Source organism: Diceros bicornis, chromosome 7 (assembly GCF_020826845.1).
Source record: "Diceros bicornis minor isolate mBicDic1 chromosome 7, mDicBic1.mat.cur, whole genome shotgun sequence".
Classification (NCBI taxonomy): Eukaryota; Metazoa; Chordata; class Mammalia; order Perissodactyla; family Rhinocerotidae; genus Diceros; species Diceros bicornis.
The window spans coordinates 25,895,772-25,911,416 of record NC_080746.1 but is presented as its reverse complement, the minus strand read 5'-3'; the positions used below and the strand labels follow the sequence as shown (position 1 = coordinate 25,911,416).

Sequence of the window (15,645 nt, the reverse complement as noted above, 5' to 3'; positions counted from 1 at the left end):
TCTACCACATGCCCTATTGTGTGAACATATGCATAATCTATTGAAAGTTTTCAGAAGACGGGCAGGCCACCAGTTGCTGGTCTCCTGCAGTTCCAGGAGACATCTGTTGCCCCAGAGCATTAACCAGTCTGCTCAAAGGGACATCCTTCCTTTGTTAGCTAGAAGGATGCAGACCACAGCACTCACTGAAATACAATGGTAATTAAATACACAGAGACTATGGCAGTAGGGATTTATTACATATTCATTATTTTATTTTCATTGTTCTCGTAGTATGCCATTTAGATAACAACCAGAACCCACTTTATGGCATTGTAACTTTATATTACAAACAAATAAGTTGATTTGACAAATTTATGGTCTAATATTCCTGATTAATATGCGGCTCTTTAGAATATAAAAAAAATTTTTTACTTGGTTTGTGATGAAGGATTATCCACATCATCTAATGAGAAATTTTAGAAAATCTGCTCACTAAAAAGGGGAATTTGTGTGTATGCAACAAATTTCTACTAAATAGCCATTATATCATAAACCTGCTTTCAGCTAATGTAAAGTTCTTGTTGCCAATTAATATAATTAGTTACACTTCATCATCATCTAGAAAATTAGCATGAAAATTTAGCTCTTTTTCAACAAATAGTATTATTGGATTTTTAACTTATTACACTTTTTAGCAAGAACAATTGTTTTAGTTTCCAATGCAATATCTGGAGGGAATCTACAGCTTCATAAGTGTAGAAATGTTTCAGCTCATTATATTTTTGCCCAATACTTCTTGTGTTCATGAATATTGTATGTAAAGGCCAATTACAATGGATCCCTGATATAAAGCTTAAAAGTTAAGCCATATTTCTTGGAGTTTTTTGATAACTATGGGAGTATAAACACTGACCTACTTTGTGTGTGAAACTTTGTCTATGCTGCTTCTTTAGGAAATGAGGAAAAAAGTTTAATAGTTGATTAATTTAAAGAATATTTATATACATTTGCATCTGAGTAAATGCCAAACTTAAAAGTCTAGTAAATAGTTTAGAAATTAAGGAGAAATTATTTTCTACCTTATGTGTAATAAATTTTCTGATGTTGTTGGAGTCTGCTATCTTTTCTTTTTCAAAATTATATTGATCATTTTAAAGGCACTAAACAAAAATAAAGATCATATACCATTGTTTGTCCTAAGATTTGTTATAATAATTCCTTGTTAAGTTTTACACACTCAACTACATTAACAAGTACTAGAGACTATGAAATATTTTACCAGTTTTTAAATCTTAAGACTAGCATTTAGTTTTTTATTGAATGATTTCAAGATATTGCGAAATTCCTTTTTTTCCCTTAAGTGCCATATTAAGTCAGGGCAATCTTTTACTAATTACAAATGGGTAAGGAAACATTTCAGAGATTAAAGTTTTAAAAACCAAATCTTTACCTTTTGGGTCAATACAAATAAGGTTATTTCAAATTTGTACTATGTGATTGAGAAAATATATGTGGCATATATGCCTGGTAGTTGAACCTATTCACTCTTATTTGTACTATTTCATATTTAGTCTGTTGATTTATAGGAACTAAAAATTATTTAACTGCTTGTTTAGTACGAGATGACATTGGATAACTTTCCCTGAGGTAACCAATGAAATCTGGAAGATGAAGAGTCCTGTGAGTGTGAAAAAAAGTTCAACGAGAATATTTTACAAGAAAAATTATTTTGCCTAATAAAATTAGATGTTAATTTTTTAAAAAGTAGGGTAGATCAAGCTTACATTTATTTTTAGTATTAAAAATCATAGTAGCCCAATTATTGTAAACTTTTTATTTAAATAGTATATATAAATTATATGAATTATCACAAGTTAAAGGTGTGTGATATTCACTGAATACATTCGTATACAAGTAAGTTTCATCTGGTTTAATATTACAAAAAGCAAACAACTGATGATCTCATTTTTCTCCCTATTTTCTTACAGCCATTTAAAAAATTATATAGCAGAGCAGATTTACATAGTGTCATCAACAGTTTTTATATTAGACTGAAAGTCTTATAGAAAGATTTAAATACTTTTTCAGGGTGGGTAATTTTCAGTTTAAAAACTTTACAGTCTCTGGTTTTGTTTCTTTGAAAAACGTGAAAATTAAGAATAATTTCACTGATTCTTGAAACATAACATTTCATTCTAATGTTCCCCACTGGCTGTATTTTCATAAGGTATTCATCTTGTTTGAAACAGTCCAAAGGAAAAACACTACAGCTCAATATTAAAATAATATTTCCTAGTTCAATTCAGGGATTTGGTCAGTGAATCATTATCTTGAAGAATTATCTCACAACAGCACTTATGCAAAACCCAAACTTTTCAGGGGAGATCAAAAATGTTGCCCATTAAATACACTTCCTGCAGTCAGAGCAGATTGTGGGGTTTACAGAACAATGATGTCGGAGCTTCCAGATTGGTTTGGCAGCCGCATTGTTCTCGGAGGGTAAACCAGACGCACTTAAGTCCCAGTCTCTTTTATAGGCTTTTGTTCATACCAAATTATTCTTTCACTGTGCTAGCATTCATGATGGCATGTTAAAAGAGTGCAGCTTAGCAACCAGCTTCTGGTTGCCAGGCAGCCCAGCTTCCAATAGGTTTTCCTTGTTTAAGATACTTTTGGTGAGAGCTCTACGAAGGCCACAGTGCAGATTTTTCTTTTAACTGTATCCCTTTATTAGGATGCTGTTGTGATCTGTTATTTGCATTATGGTGTCAGTATATTACAGTAGTTAATAAATCGTGGGGTATAAAGATTTGCTTTCAAAAATCCCTTCCTTTAACTCTAAATAATTGGGCTCATGCATATCCATATTAATAGAAAAAAATTGAAATGAATGCAGCTTCATAGTGGAACAGATGTATATAGAGCTCTCCTAAAGAATATTTCTTTTTATCAGTTGTGCAATCAGGAGCCAGGAGAGTTTGATGTTTCTTTAAAACTAATGAATCGTCTATTAGTAGAACAATGATATTAAAGTGATCTGTCTTCTCCAGGAATAAAACCTGAAGAAACTCCTGTAGAAGTGTGTAGGAGTTCTACACTGAAGGAATTTTAAGTGTATTGTTGTCAAGCTAAAGATTCCATGTCTCTTCTCTAGTATTTACCATAGTTAATATAATTTATTTCATTATGTAGAAATACTTCACTCTAATAAGTTCACCAAGTATGCATTCAAATGTGTGACTTCCAGAAAATCACTTAGCATTTTCTCTTAACATTTACATAATAGCTCCTTTCTAGTGTAAATAAGATGTTGAAGAGCTTTAGAATAAAATGTTTTCCAATTTTCTTTTTTTGGTTTTTTAAATAGGTGTTTTATGACAGTCTCAAATTGAGCTACCACTGGCTTACTGATGTTATCCATGCATAGAATACTGGAATTGCCTTAATAAGTAAACTACTGATGTGAATATAGTTCATACAATGAAGCACAGGAGAGATAATTTTATTTTTCTAACTTGTTCGTGGTAGAGAAAGAACAATTATTCCCAATAGACTTTAAGGAAAATAGTAAACCAGCAAAAGCATTTTAAACAGTAAAAGCATTCCTATTGGGGAAAGTAGGAGAAAAGATGACTTTCTAACCAAATGCACATAATAATCTGATATAATACAGAAATATTTTCTACCATAAAATTGAAGAAATTAAGATAACATTATTTATTCAGCGTACTTATTTGCTGCTAATTTTGTGTGAAATATTTCATTTCTCTGCTTTCTAGAAATGTGCGTAGAATAAAACAGCTTTTTTCTCCCCTGGAATGAAATAGACTGCAGTGTCCCTGGCACTTAATAAGGGTAGCATAATGTTAAAATTTGTATTCTGTTACTGCATTCAGTATTCACAAAATAAAGATTATTAGGGCAAAACTATTCATCCCTGATGGAATATAATTCACTTTGTAATTATTTTATTCCTTGTTGGCTATTGTAGAATATGTGCTCTTTCATCCCAATACCTAAATTACTTTGGGAACATCTTTATTTTTTTTTTTTGTAGTTTTTATTTATTTATTTTTTTTTCCCCCAAAGCCCCAGTAGATAGTTGTATGTCATAGCTGCACATCCTTCTAGTTGCTGTATGTGGGACGCAGCCTCAGCATGGCCGGAGAAGCGGTGCGTCTGTGCACGCCCCGGATCCGAACCCGGGCCGCCAGCAGCGGAGCGCGCGCACTTAACCGCTAAGCCACGGGGCCGGCCCTGGGAACATCTTTAAATTACTGTTAAGCTTGATCCAAATGAATAATTTTTCAATTACAAGTTAGTTTTCCTTTTTATTCCATACAACGTTTTCTTTAAGAGAATTTTTACAAATTTTTATGAATTCTTTTAGAGAAAATGTATAACCTGTCATAGCATATCTAAAACAAGCTTTTTTGATAATATTCTACGTGTCACTCTAGAAACGTAACAGTGGGAAAATCTCTTCCATCAAGGTTGAGAAGCAGCATGATATAGGGGGAAAAGCATGAGTTCTGGAGTCAGAAAAAACTGGGTATAAAAATCCAGTCCCACTTCTTACTTACTTTGTTGCCTTGGATTACGTGGCCTTTCTAGTTCCTAACTTCTTCACCTGAAGAACGGGGCCTGATACTGTCTTGGCAAGGGTGTTAGGGAGGATGAGCAGATGTAGAGAAAACACAAAGTAGGTGTTCAATAGTTCGGTAATTCTCTTGCAACTTCTTTGTTGAAACAGAAATGACACAGTAAATATGAAATTCTAAATATTTTATGTTTTTCTGTAGGAATACGGAGTGCTTTGCATTCAGGAATACAGAAAAAACAGCAAAGTGGAGTCAAGTACATGTAACAGCTTCATGGGCTTGAAGGATCATCTGGGGCATGACCTAGGCCACCTTTATGTGGAGAGCACTGACCCACATTTAAGCACATCTGTATCTTGGTCAATGGTAGAAAAACCGACAATGGATAAAGTTAATTCCGGGAAGGAAGGAAAAGACGTGTCTGAAGAGAATGTGAGCTCTGGGGACTCTGAAGAAAGCGCAAATTCTGATAATGAGTCAGAACAATTGAGTAGCATTTCAGTAGAGCCATGCTTATTCACTCACAGACCGCTCTCTAGGTCTCCCTGTTTAGAGCCTCACATACTCAAACACAGTGAAATTTTGCAAGACTTTAAACCCGAAGAGTCCCAGACTACATCCAAGGAAGTGAAGAAACTCCCTGATGTGGTGCGAGAATACCAAACGAAGCTGGAGTTTGCACTTAAGTTAGGCTATTCTGAAGAACAGGTTCAGCTTGTGCTCAACAAACTTGGTACCGATGCTTTAATCAATGACATTTTGGGAGAACTTGTCAAACTTGGAAATAAAAGTGAGGCTGAACAAACTGTTAGTACAATTAACAGTATAATGCGGGAAACATCTTCCCTGGAATCTCAGCGGTCTGAATCTCCAATGCAAGAGATGGTAACCGATGACGGGGAAAACCTGAGACCAGTGGTTATCGATGGCAGCAATGTGGCAATGAGGTAAGTGGGAAAATCTTCACTTGTTCTTACCAAACAATCTTTTAAAAGTATTTCCACTTTTGTGACTATTTCTCTCTTCTAACAGTCATTAAAGTCAAGATTATTCTGCATCCCAACATTAGCTTACGTGTTTCTAATTGTGTCTCTTAGTTTTCTGTTTCTCCACTTCCAGAGTGGTCATCCATTCTCACCTCATTCATCCCTAAACAGAGACCCCCTTCCCCCAGACATGTCTCTTTTTTTCCTCATGTGGCTAAATTACTATGGTATAAAAATTAGCGTATGTTTCTGGCCTAGTGTTAAGCGCTAGTTTTAAATCAAGAACTTGAATATGATAATATTCAACAACTTTAGAATCTAGTCAGATGAATCGTTTATTTCTACATGAAGTCAAATAACCATAGGGAAAAAACCCAATTCTTTTAAAAAATAAACTATTTTTATTGGTTTGGGAACCAATCAAAGTTGTAGTTTCAAATTTTTTTTTCCATTTAAGAAATGTAATTCCAAATAATTATTTAGGAACTGAAGACAAAAAAACAAAAGCAAAACTTCTAATGAAATTTTTTTTATGAATTTTGATGTCTCCAAATTTCAAGTGCATCTAAATTCAGTTAGTATGGCGATAACTGCCCACAGTGTTCAGAACACTGTGGGGATGTGAAGATGTGTAAAGGCATCAGTTCTTTCAGAAAGCTTAGAATTTGATATATTCTTTCTCAAAAGGTGATCTGAGGATACCTACCACAGAATCATCTGGGAAACTTGTTAAAAATGCATATTCTAGAGCAGTGCTTTTAAATGGAAATATAATGTGTGGCACGTCATTTTAAATTTTCTGGTATCTACATTAAAAAGTTAAACAGGTAAAATTGATGTGAGTAATATATTTTATTTTGGCTAATATAGCCAAAATGCCATTTCAACATATAATCAATAAAAAAATTGCATTATTCCTTTCATATTAAGTCTTAAAATCAGGCATCTTACACTTACAGCACATCTCAATTGGGACTAACCATCCTTTCAAGTGCTCAATAGCCACATGTAGCTAGTGGCTACCGTATTGGACAGCGGGTTCTAGAGACCTACCAAGTCCACACACAGACTTACCAAGTCCAGATCAAGGTGTAGCCCAGGCCTCTCCTTCTGTAACAATTACCCCTGCTAATCATGATGCATACTGAAACTGGAAAACCACTGTTTTTAATGGGTGATAGCAATAGAGTATGAGAAGGACCAACTTGTAATCCTCAAAATAACCTTTTCAGGTGGAAGCAGTATTATCTTTCTTTCATTTAAAAGCAAATGACGGGCCGGGCCAGTGGCATAGTGGTTAAGTGCGCATGCTCCACTGCAGCAGCCTGAGGTTCACAGGTTCGGATCCCGGGCGCGCACCGACGCACTGCTTGTCAAGCCGTGCTGTGGCAGCATCCCATATAAAGTAGAGGAAGATGGGCACGGATGTTAGCCCAGGGCTGATCTTTCTCAGCAAAAAGAGGAGGATTGGCATCAGATGTTAGCTCAGGGCTGATCTTCCTCACAAAAAATAAATAAATAAAAGCAAATGAGACTTTCAGGATTTAAATTACTTGCCCAAGGTAAAACATAACTCAAACCCAAATATGTCTCACTTCAAAGTCTATACACTTTCATCGTATAATGAAAAATAAAAAACAAGTTGAAAAGGTTCATGCCAGATCTTAAAAGGCCCTGAATGCCAAGCTAGAGAATTTAAACTTGGCTCTAATTCAAAGGTAATTGAAGATTTTTGAGAAGGGGAATATCAAGAGTAGAGCTGTGCCTTACACTGATAATCTGGCAGTGGGATTAAAGTGGATTATAGGAGGTAGAAGATCAATTTGGATACAGACGACCCTTTCTAATGGAGTAAAGAGAGGGTTGAATGTCATGGGGGTATGAAGTGTACATGTGGCCTTGAGAAGCCCTTCAGTAAAATAACCTCTCTGTTGTTTAATCTTTTCCCGACTTGGCCACAGAATGATTTTTTTTCTTATAATAATCCAGAACTAGTGAACAGTTACCTTTAGTAGAATGATAATATGTAAGGCCACAACACCGTGATTTCACCAAGGGAGAGAGGTATGAGGGAAGTTAGCAGGTCCTGGAGGAACACCTACAACCATAGCCATGTGCCAAAGTCACCAGAGGGGTTCCTAAAAATACATCTTCCAGGGCTCTGCTCTTGGAGAATCTGATGCAAGGGGGCTATGGTAGAACCCAAATGACTATATTTTTTTAAAGTGCCGAGGTATTTCTGATGCGTAGCCAGTGTTGAGAACCATTTAGCACGAAAAGTGTTGAGTATCTACAGGTCGAGAGGTAGAAGAAAGTGACGATCCAGGGAAAGAGTAGTGTGGAAAACAGTAGTGTTAGAAACAACCATAGTGCTTGAAAAACCGAGAGACGTACAAATGCCATCAAACGCAAAGAAGGAGCTTTAAGGAGAGAATATCCTGTGGGTTGTACTGAAAAAGATCAGAGGACTTGACAGCCAGGAAGCCCATTGTCTTCAAGAATGCCATATGCTATTAAAGATAGAAGCCCAGTTGCAGGATGTTAAGAAATGAAGGAATAGATCTAGACTCTTATTTTAGAAAGTTGACAGAGGAAGGGAAGAAAGAAGAGGAAGAAGAGTTGTGGCAGGATTTTGTTTAATTTTGTTTTTAACAATGAAACTATATAAGCTAAGAGGACGGGGAAAGAGTTTCCACAGGAGAGGAGGAGACAATAAAATGAGTTTTATTTTTGAAGCAAAGTTCTGAAGGAGGAAACAAGAAAGGCACAAGTGGAGAATTTGGCAGTGGAGTAAAGACACTTTTGGATAGGCAGAAACAGACCTTGGAGGGGAAAAACAGCATGAGATTTATAAAACCTGGAGCCCATAGACATGAATTCTTAAGTGGATATCATTTAGATGAATGATGTTACGGCTGGGTCAGCCCCACATCAGCTCACATGACTGGAACCTAGTTCCCAATGCAAATGAAAAGCACTTGGATAACTGGAAATTTACACAAAAATCTATACTCATCCCACATGGTAAGAATTATCCACAGGAAAAATAAATGGCATAATTAAGGCATTTCAAACAATCTATTCTTATATAATTATGAAAACGCACTTCCACCCCTACACTGTTTTGGCACCATCTTGTTTCCCTTGCTATAAAGATAGGACAATGCAGATCCAGTTCTTCTCTCCATCATATATTTTAATCTGACGCTTAAACTGAAGTGCTTCAGGCATTTCAGGAGAGAACAAGTTGACAGGAAATTTTTATTATAGCAGCATTATACTGTCAGTCACAATAAAAATTGTACCATGTCCATAACTTTGAAAGTACCAGAACTCATGAAAATTCACAGTAAACTTTTATATTCTGCCATTTATAAGATCCACATGAAGTAGCAGTCTTTAAAAATGCATATCTACTTCAGATCCAAAATCTTAATTTAACAAAAATGCAGAGATTTCACCCATTTCATGTTGCATAAAATACAACATACTTTTACTTTTGAAATTAATTTCCTACTCATGATAAGTTTAGCAAACTTATATAATAAATTTATACATATAATAATAAATTATAATAAATAAATGTGGGAGTGAGTTTAGAGTACTATTTTATTTCCTTTCTGATCTCTCAAGCAGATATATTCTCTATATAAGATGAATATATTTTAGTGTCATTTAAATGCTAGCCGTGGAACTGATATAAATGATTCTTTAGATGTAAATTAAAAAGCAAAGCATTTTTATTAAAATTACCAAAATAGATTTTTTTTAAAAATTGAATTCTCTACATACTACCTTTGTGATTCTGAGTAAATTGTTTAAACTATCCTCAGTTTTCAAAATTGTATAAAGGGGGATTCTTAACTTGCAGCCTTGTTGTTAGAATTAAAGATAATACCAAGTGCCTGGCGTGTAATAGTTGCTCAGTAACTTACAGTTATTACTACATTAAAGAGCTGGAATATAGTAACTAATGTAATGAAAACTTAGTTGTCCCAGGTGTTTTATTCAGTGTTTAACAAACATAGCAATTTTGCAGTCCACCTTAGTCTTATGACCTATGGGTATTTTTGTGTGTGTGTGTGAGGAAGATCAGCCCTGTGCTAACTAACATCTGCCAGTCCTCCTTTTTTTTTTTTTTTTTTTTTTGCTGAGGAAGACTGGCCCTGGGCTAACATCCGTGCCCATCTTCCTCCACTTTACATGGGATGCCACCACAGCATGGCTTTCCACGCGGTGAATCGTTGCGTGCCCGGGATCTGAACCGGCGAACCCTGGGCTGCCGCAGCAGAGCACGTGCACTTAACTGCTTGTGCCACTGGGCCGGCCACCTATGGGTATGTTTTAATTTTTACGTCAAGTTTATGTCATCATTGGTTTTCAGTGATGATTTCTACAGTTTCATAAAGGAGACTTGGGCTGTTAGATCTGGGTAACTCCAAAATTGCCCAAGGACAAGCCATGTACCAGACTATATAGCATAAGTCCCCAAATTGTGGGATCCTTTGTTGCCTTAGGGGGAGCATGCTTATACTTTCAGCTCACTAATATCCTTTTTTTTTTTTTTTTTTGTGAGGAAGATCAGTCCTGAGCTAACATCCATGCCAATCCTCCTCTTTTTGCTGAGGAAGACTGGCCCTGAGCTAACATCTATTGCCAATCCTCCTCCTTTTCTTCCCCAAAGCCCCAGTAGATAGTTGTATGTTATAGTTGCACATCCTTCTAGTTGCTGTATGTGGAACGCCGCCTCAGCATGGCCCCATGAGCAGTGCGTTGGTGTGCGCCCGGGATCCGAACCCGGGCCACCAATAGCAGAGCGCGTGCACTTAACCACTAAGCCACGGGGCCGGCCCCTCACTAATATCCTTTTTAAAATGTGCCCCATTGATAAAAGCTCTGGGTAAGTTTATTGAACGAGCAATTCACCAGAAATTGACAGACAAATACCTGGAACTTAGTCTAGCCTAATTTGTGACAGCTATTTCATTGCTAGGTATAGGAACAAACAGGATATAAGTATGCAAAAATAGAAAAGAGGGGAAACCTAGTTTAGAGAAAGCCCTAGACTTTTGCATATAAAATATTAAATGTTCAAAACGTGCTTGGTTTCTCAAATATGAAAAGAATGACATTTATATTTAGTGGAGCTGGACTAACAAATCCTGACAAAAAGGTGCAGTTAATTTTCACTCTTTAAAAAGCCTCTCAGTAATTTAGCAAATTGGTCATTTAGCAAATAGACCTCTTTCCTTAATAGGATAGATACTTGATAATATAGATATACCATGAAATATACACTCCAGATATAGACACAGAAAGAAGATATAATTAATATTTATCATATTTCTGAAATGAAATTCTTATGATACTGGGATTTTTGTTTCCTTCAAGTAGCTTTACATTCTTCAAAGTCTGTGATTTCATTAAACTTGAGGTAGCTCAGCAGTGGAGTATAGAATTAGTCTCTATCCACATGTATCCAGTAGTTTAAATCCATACTTTTCCGTAAACTAATCCAGTGCTCTTTTAATTTACCTGTCATTTTAGGTTCAGATGACTTGTCGTGATATTAACAAAGTACAATCTTGTGACCATTGGGGATGGGAGTACAAGTTGGGTGTCAGACCCCTTTGATTCATAAAAGTCCTTGATTTCTTCACTATGCTTCCATGACCTAATCGCCTAACTTGGTTAAAATTAACTGTGTCTCTATATTCTACTTGAGCTTCTACCAAATATTGTATAAAATAAGAGTGGCGAACAAGAAAAAACCCCAGAGCCTCATTGCTACCTCTACATCATGCTGTAGCACAAATTCTGTTGAGTGGAATGGAAGTTAAGCATACCAGTCTTGTCTTTTTGATGTGAACAAACTATTGAAATAACCCTCTCTGCCCTCCCCCATCATTGCAAGTCCTCTGTCTTGTTCAGTGAACCTAGGTTTCTGGGTTTAGATCAAATCTCCTGACTGGTAGGTAGGCCTTATTGGTGCATGTGTGTGCAGAGCATTAGGATAAATATTTTCTTTGCTAATAATCTCAGTTGGACCACTTTTAGCCAATAGGATCCATGCTTGTATCTCCTCTCTCTTAGAGATAGGGAAGCACCAAAAGAACCTAAACAAGGGAAAAATGGCATATCAATTTGCGTTTAAGAAAGATCGCTATAGAGAAATTTAGAGAATTGGAACACTGAGATTGGAGACAAGGAGACCTACTTATATTTGAAAATACATGCACAGGTTAAATTGTGAAAAACTCCTGGAAAAAAGGTGAAGAATATCGTTGCTTTTGCATACCAATCAAATGGCAGAGAATGGAGAAATAAAGCAACTATTTACTTGACAATTTACCCCACCTCCAAAAAAGCTTTGTGTTAGAAACCAGCTGATGTTAGTACAAATCTGAGTATTAACTGGGTTGTAGAAAAGCAGTCCAGGTGAATCATGGAAGTCATTTTCTTAAAGTTTCAACAGAAATCAGATATAGATTTTAGAATCAGAATATGGACAGAGAAATGTATAACTTGTGATAACTTTCCTTTACCAAGAACAGTGGGCTAAGCCCATATATTTGTAAAATACAAGCAGAGTTTGGCAGTCTGTATAAATAGGATTTAATCTTCTGATTAATCTTTTAAAAAGCACAAAGCCAGGGCCAGCCTGGTGGCATAGTGGGTAAGTTCGCGCACTCTGCTTGGGTGGCCCAGGGTTCGCAGGTTTGGATCCCGGGCATGGACTTATACACCACTTATCAAGCCATGCTGTGGCAGGCGTCCCACATATAAAAAAGTAGAGGAAGATGGGCACAGATGTTAGCCCAGGGCCAATCTTCCTCAGCAAAAAGAGGAGGATTGGCATTGGATGTTAGCTCAGGGCTAATCTTCCTCACCAAAACACACACACACACACACACACACACACACACACACACACACACAAAGCCTTTCATGTATCTGCTCTGGTTGGTGAATTTTTATGAACTTGAGAGCTCTTTTCAATGTCAGTTTGAATATTGAAGGCCATCTTGCCTAGCCTCCAAATTTACCTACAGTTGTTTGGTGGGTTTGCTTTTCTGTTGCCTGTTTGCTATTTAAGTACAGCACTGACTTATAGTTAATAAAATCCTCCTAGATGCCTAGTCCAAGTGTTTGGTTTAGACTGCAGGAGGGACTACAAATTGCCAAAGTTTATTCAAATTTGTTTTTGGTCCCTCGACAAAAGTTTATCAAAATTATGTGCAGTGGGCCTGCGTGGTCCAATACAGTGACGACTAGCCACATGTGGTATTAAGGTCTTGAAATGTGTCTACTCCAAATTGAGACATTCTGTAAATGTAAAATACATACCAGATTTTGAAAATTTAGTACAAAATACGTGAAATATATCCATAACTATTATGCTGATTAGGTGTTAAAATGATAATTTTTGATACATTGAGTTAAATGAAATATATTACTAAAATTAATTTCAACTGCTTTTTACTTTTTTAAATTTGCAATACTAGGTCATTTAAAATTATACATGTGGTTCATATTATATTAGATAGCCTCTCAGTGGAATATTTTTTAGACCCCACTTAGTAGGGGCTTAACATTAATTAAAAGGCAGCTTAATTTCCCTCTAGGTGAGTGTCATAGGTATTACTTACAGGTTAGTTGTGGGTGTCCCATTTCTCTTATTGTTTAAAAGAAAATCCTTAGAGACTATGAAAAGAATCAGAACTAGTTTTTTCTGTTGTTTAATTACATCAGTGCGGAGTCTTCCGAAAACAAATATTAGTTATATTCCACTGCATCTCTTTATAACTCTAAGTACATAATTCTAGTTGACATCAATCGTGAATTTTAATAGACTAATGGTCAATAAACTTTCCTTTTATCCCAAATGTGCTTATTTAAACCCTAACCTAGGAAACAACATAAGTAATCCTTTTATATGTGAATAAAGTTAATTACAGATCACTTAACTAGTGTTACCAATTATAAGAAATGAGAAAAGTTACCCAATTATAAGAAATAGGAAAAAGTGATTAGAGTCTATGTTTTCTACTTTTGTTAACATTGAAGACATTTTACATCTACTTAACAGAGATGTTCTCTTCAGCATCTTCAGACTAATGACCCACTTGGATCCAGATTAGCTAGATGTGCTTCCTGTTATTAATTTTGGCTTCATGTTATGGATCTTATAAGGTCAAGAAAATCTTTCTATTGCCCTTCTTCCTTACCCTTTCGTATTTTCAAAACTCACTCTCTTGGCGACGCTGCTGTTATGTCCATAACCAACTAGAGGGTAATATTAAACTATTTCATATTAAGACTTCCATTGTAATTTTGGTATTGAATATTCATTGTCCTAAATCGGCAATTTTTCAGACTTTTCCTTTAAAGCAGTACCATTCTATGAAACCTTGCATGGAAGCCCAGTATTTAAAACAAACAAAAGCAGAGTTCTGTTTGAATCGGGGAGTTTAGGTAGGGCTGTGTTTCTCACTTAGAAATTCTCTTCCCTGCTCCCTCGAAGGGCCTCTGAGCCACACTGTGGAATTTCTGTTTGGAATATAACTTGATAAACACTGATTAAATGATCTCTAACAAGGGAGCATGGATTTAGTTTTCTGGTGGTATGTTCAGTATTTAGCATCCTGACAACTAGGTTTAGCTTCAAGGTGATCTTGGTTTATTGGAAAAGAGATCAGAGAAAATAAAGTTGACTAGCTACAAGAGTGAGAAAATAGGCATCGGTCAACCAATCATTGTGATGCTTCAGTATAAAAAAAATTCTAAATGCCCGTGAGTCAGCACATGGAATTAATTATAGGTTCTCAAACACGGTATGAACTTGAAGTAGACTACAATGATAGGAAGTAAGATACTCTCATTTCCATATTGAAAATGATATCCAGCTGCAGTCTTTTCTCCCTGCTTAAGAAACATAGGATAGATGTAAGAGAATTTCTTTTTAACGATCATTAGACATTGAAAAATACATTAGTGAAGAAGGTCTTAAAGCCATTTTGTTAAAAAAAGTTCTTTAAAATCTATTTTCATATGTCCAACATGGTTTATATATAATCAGGCCTAAAAATTGAGGAAAAAAATAAAATCAAGTCATCAAATATTTGCTGAGCACCTGGGTGTATTAATAATTTAGTGTTCAATAAATATTTATTATTATATTATTATTATTCTCTAATTAACATCCAGTGCACCCTGACTTCCTGTAATAAAGCTAACTATATGTAAACTTGAAGGACTTTGGTACTAAAGATTCAGTGGTTTCTAGTGTAGAAGGATACATTTTACTCATATTTTTCATCGTAGGCACTTTACAGACAAACCCTGCTAACTTGGTGTCCTTATCATTATAAGTGCCTTGGTGTAGTGACCCAGTAAAATCGTAGAAGTTTTATAATCATACTTGACTCATCCAGTGGAAGGTATAGCAAGCTTATAGGTCGAGTTTTTAATTTAAGTAAAAGATGATATATAGAAGCTTATAGGAGAGTAATCAATTCTTTTTGAGTCCCTGATTACCTTGATCTCTTTTTGGTTTCTTTTAAAAACTAAAACTGTTTAGTGATCTCCACATATCAAACATATTCCTCTAAAAATCACAGTTTACTATCAATGATGAGATTAAGGCCATTAAAGATTTATTTTATTGGTTTCATTTTCGTTCCAAAGCAAGCTTTTTTCCGTTTTCTAAAAATTAGTTCTAAAGGAACATGAGAAAGTAAAGGAACTAGTGTTTGTTGAAGCCTCCTGTGTGCCAGGCACTCTGCCAGGTGCTTTATGGGCATTACCATGTTCAGTTCTTATTACCCTGTAAAGGAGGTGGGATTATCTCTATTTTAAATGGGAGAAAATTAAGGTTCAGAATAAGTAACTTGCCCAAGGTCACTCACACAGAAAAGTGGTAAAGAAAATACTTCAACTCATGTCTAATTCCAAAGACAGTGTTGTTTTCACTGTGTTGGCCCACTTATGAAGAGCCATCTTTGTTTAGTAGTAGTACTAGTATTAGTAGTCGTAGTACTAATACTATTCTAGTAATTAATAGTGCTAATTTATTG

At 35.7% G+C, this 15,645-nt stretch overlaps 1 protein-coding gene across 5 annotated transcripts in view; it reads left to right on the top strand.

Annotated features, from left to right (window-relative positions):
• The window catches only part of ZC3H12C (zinc finger CCCH-type containing 12C), a 66,487-nt gene that overhangs the window by 28,458 nt on the left and 22,384 nt on the right, over positions 1-15,645 (top strand). For all 5 annotated transcript variants that reach the window (XM_058545261.1, XM_058545262.1, XM_058545257.1 and 2 more), the window contains one exon: positions 4,785-5,530. In XM_058545261.1, the coding sequence (XP_058401244.1) occupies positions 4,785-5,530 (746 nt within the window). The remainder of the gene's footprint in view (positions 1-4,784; positions 5,531-15,645) is intronic.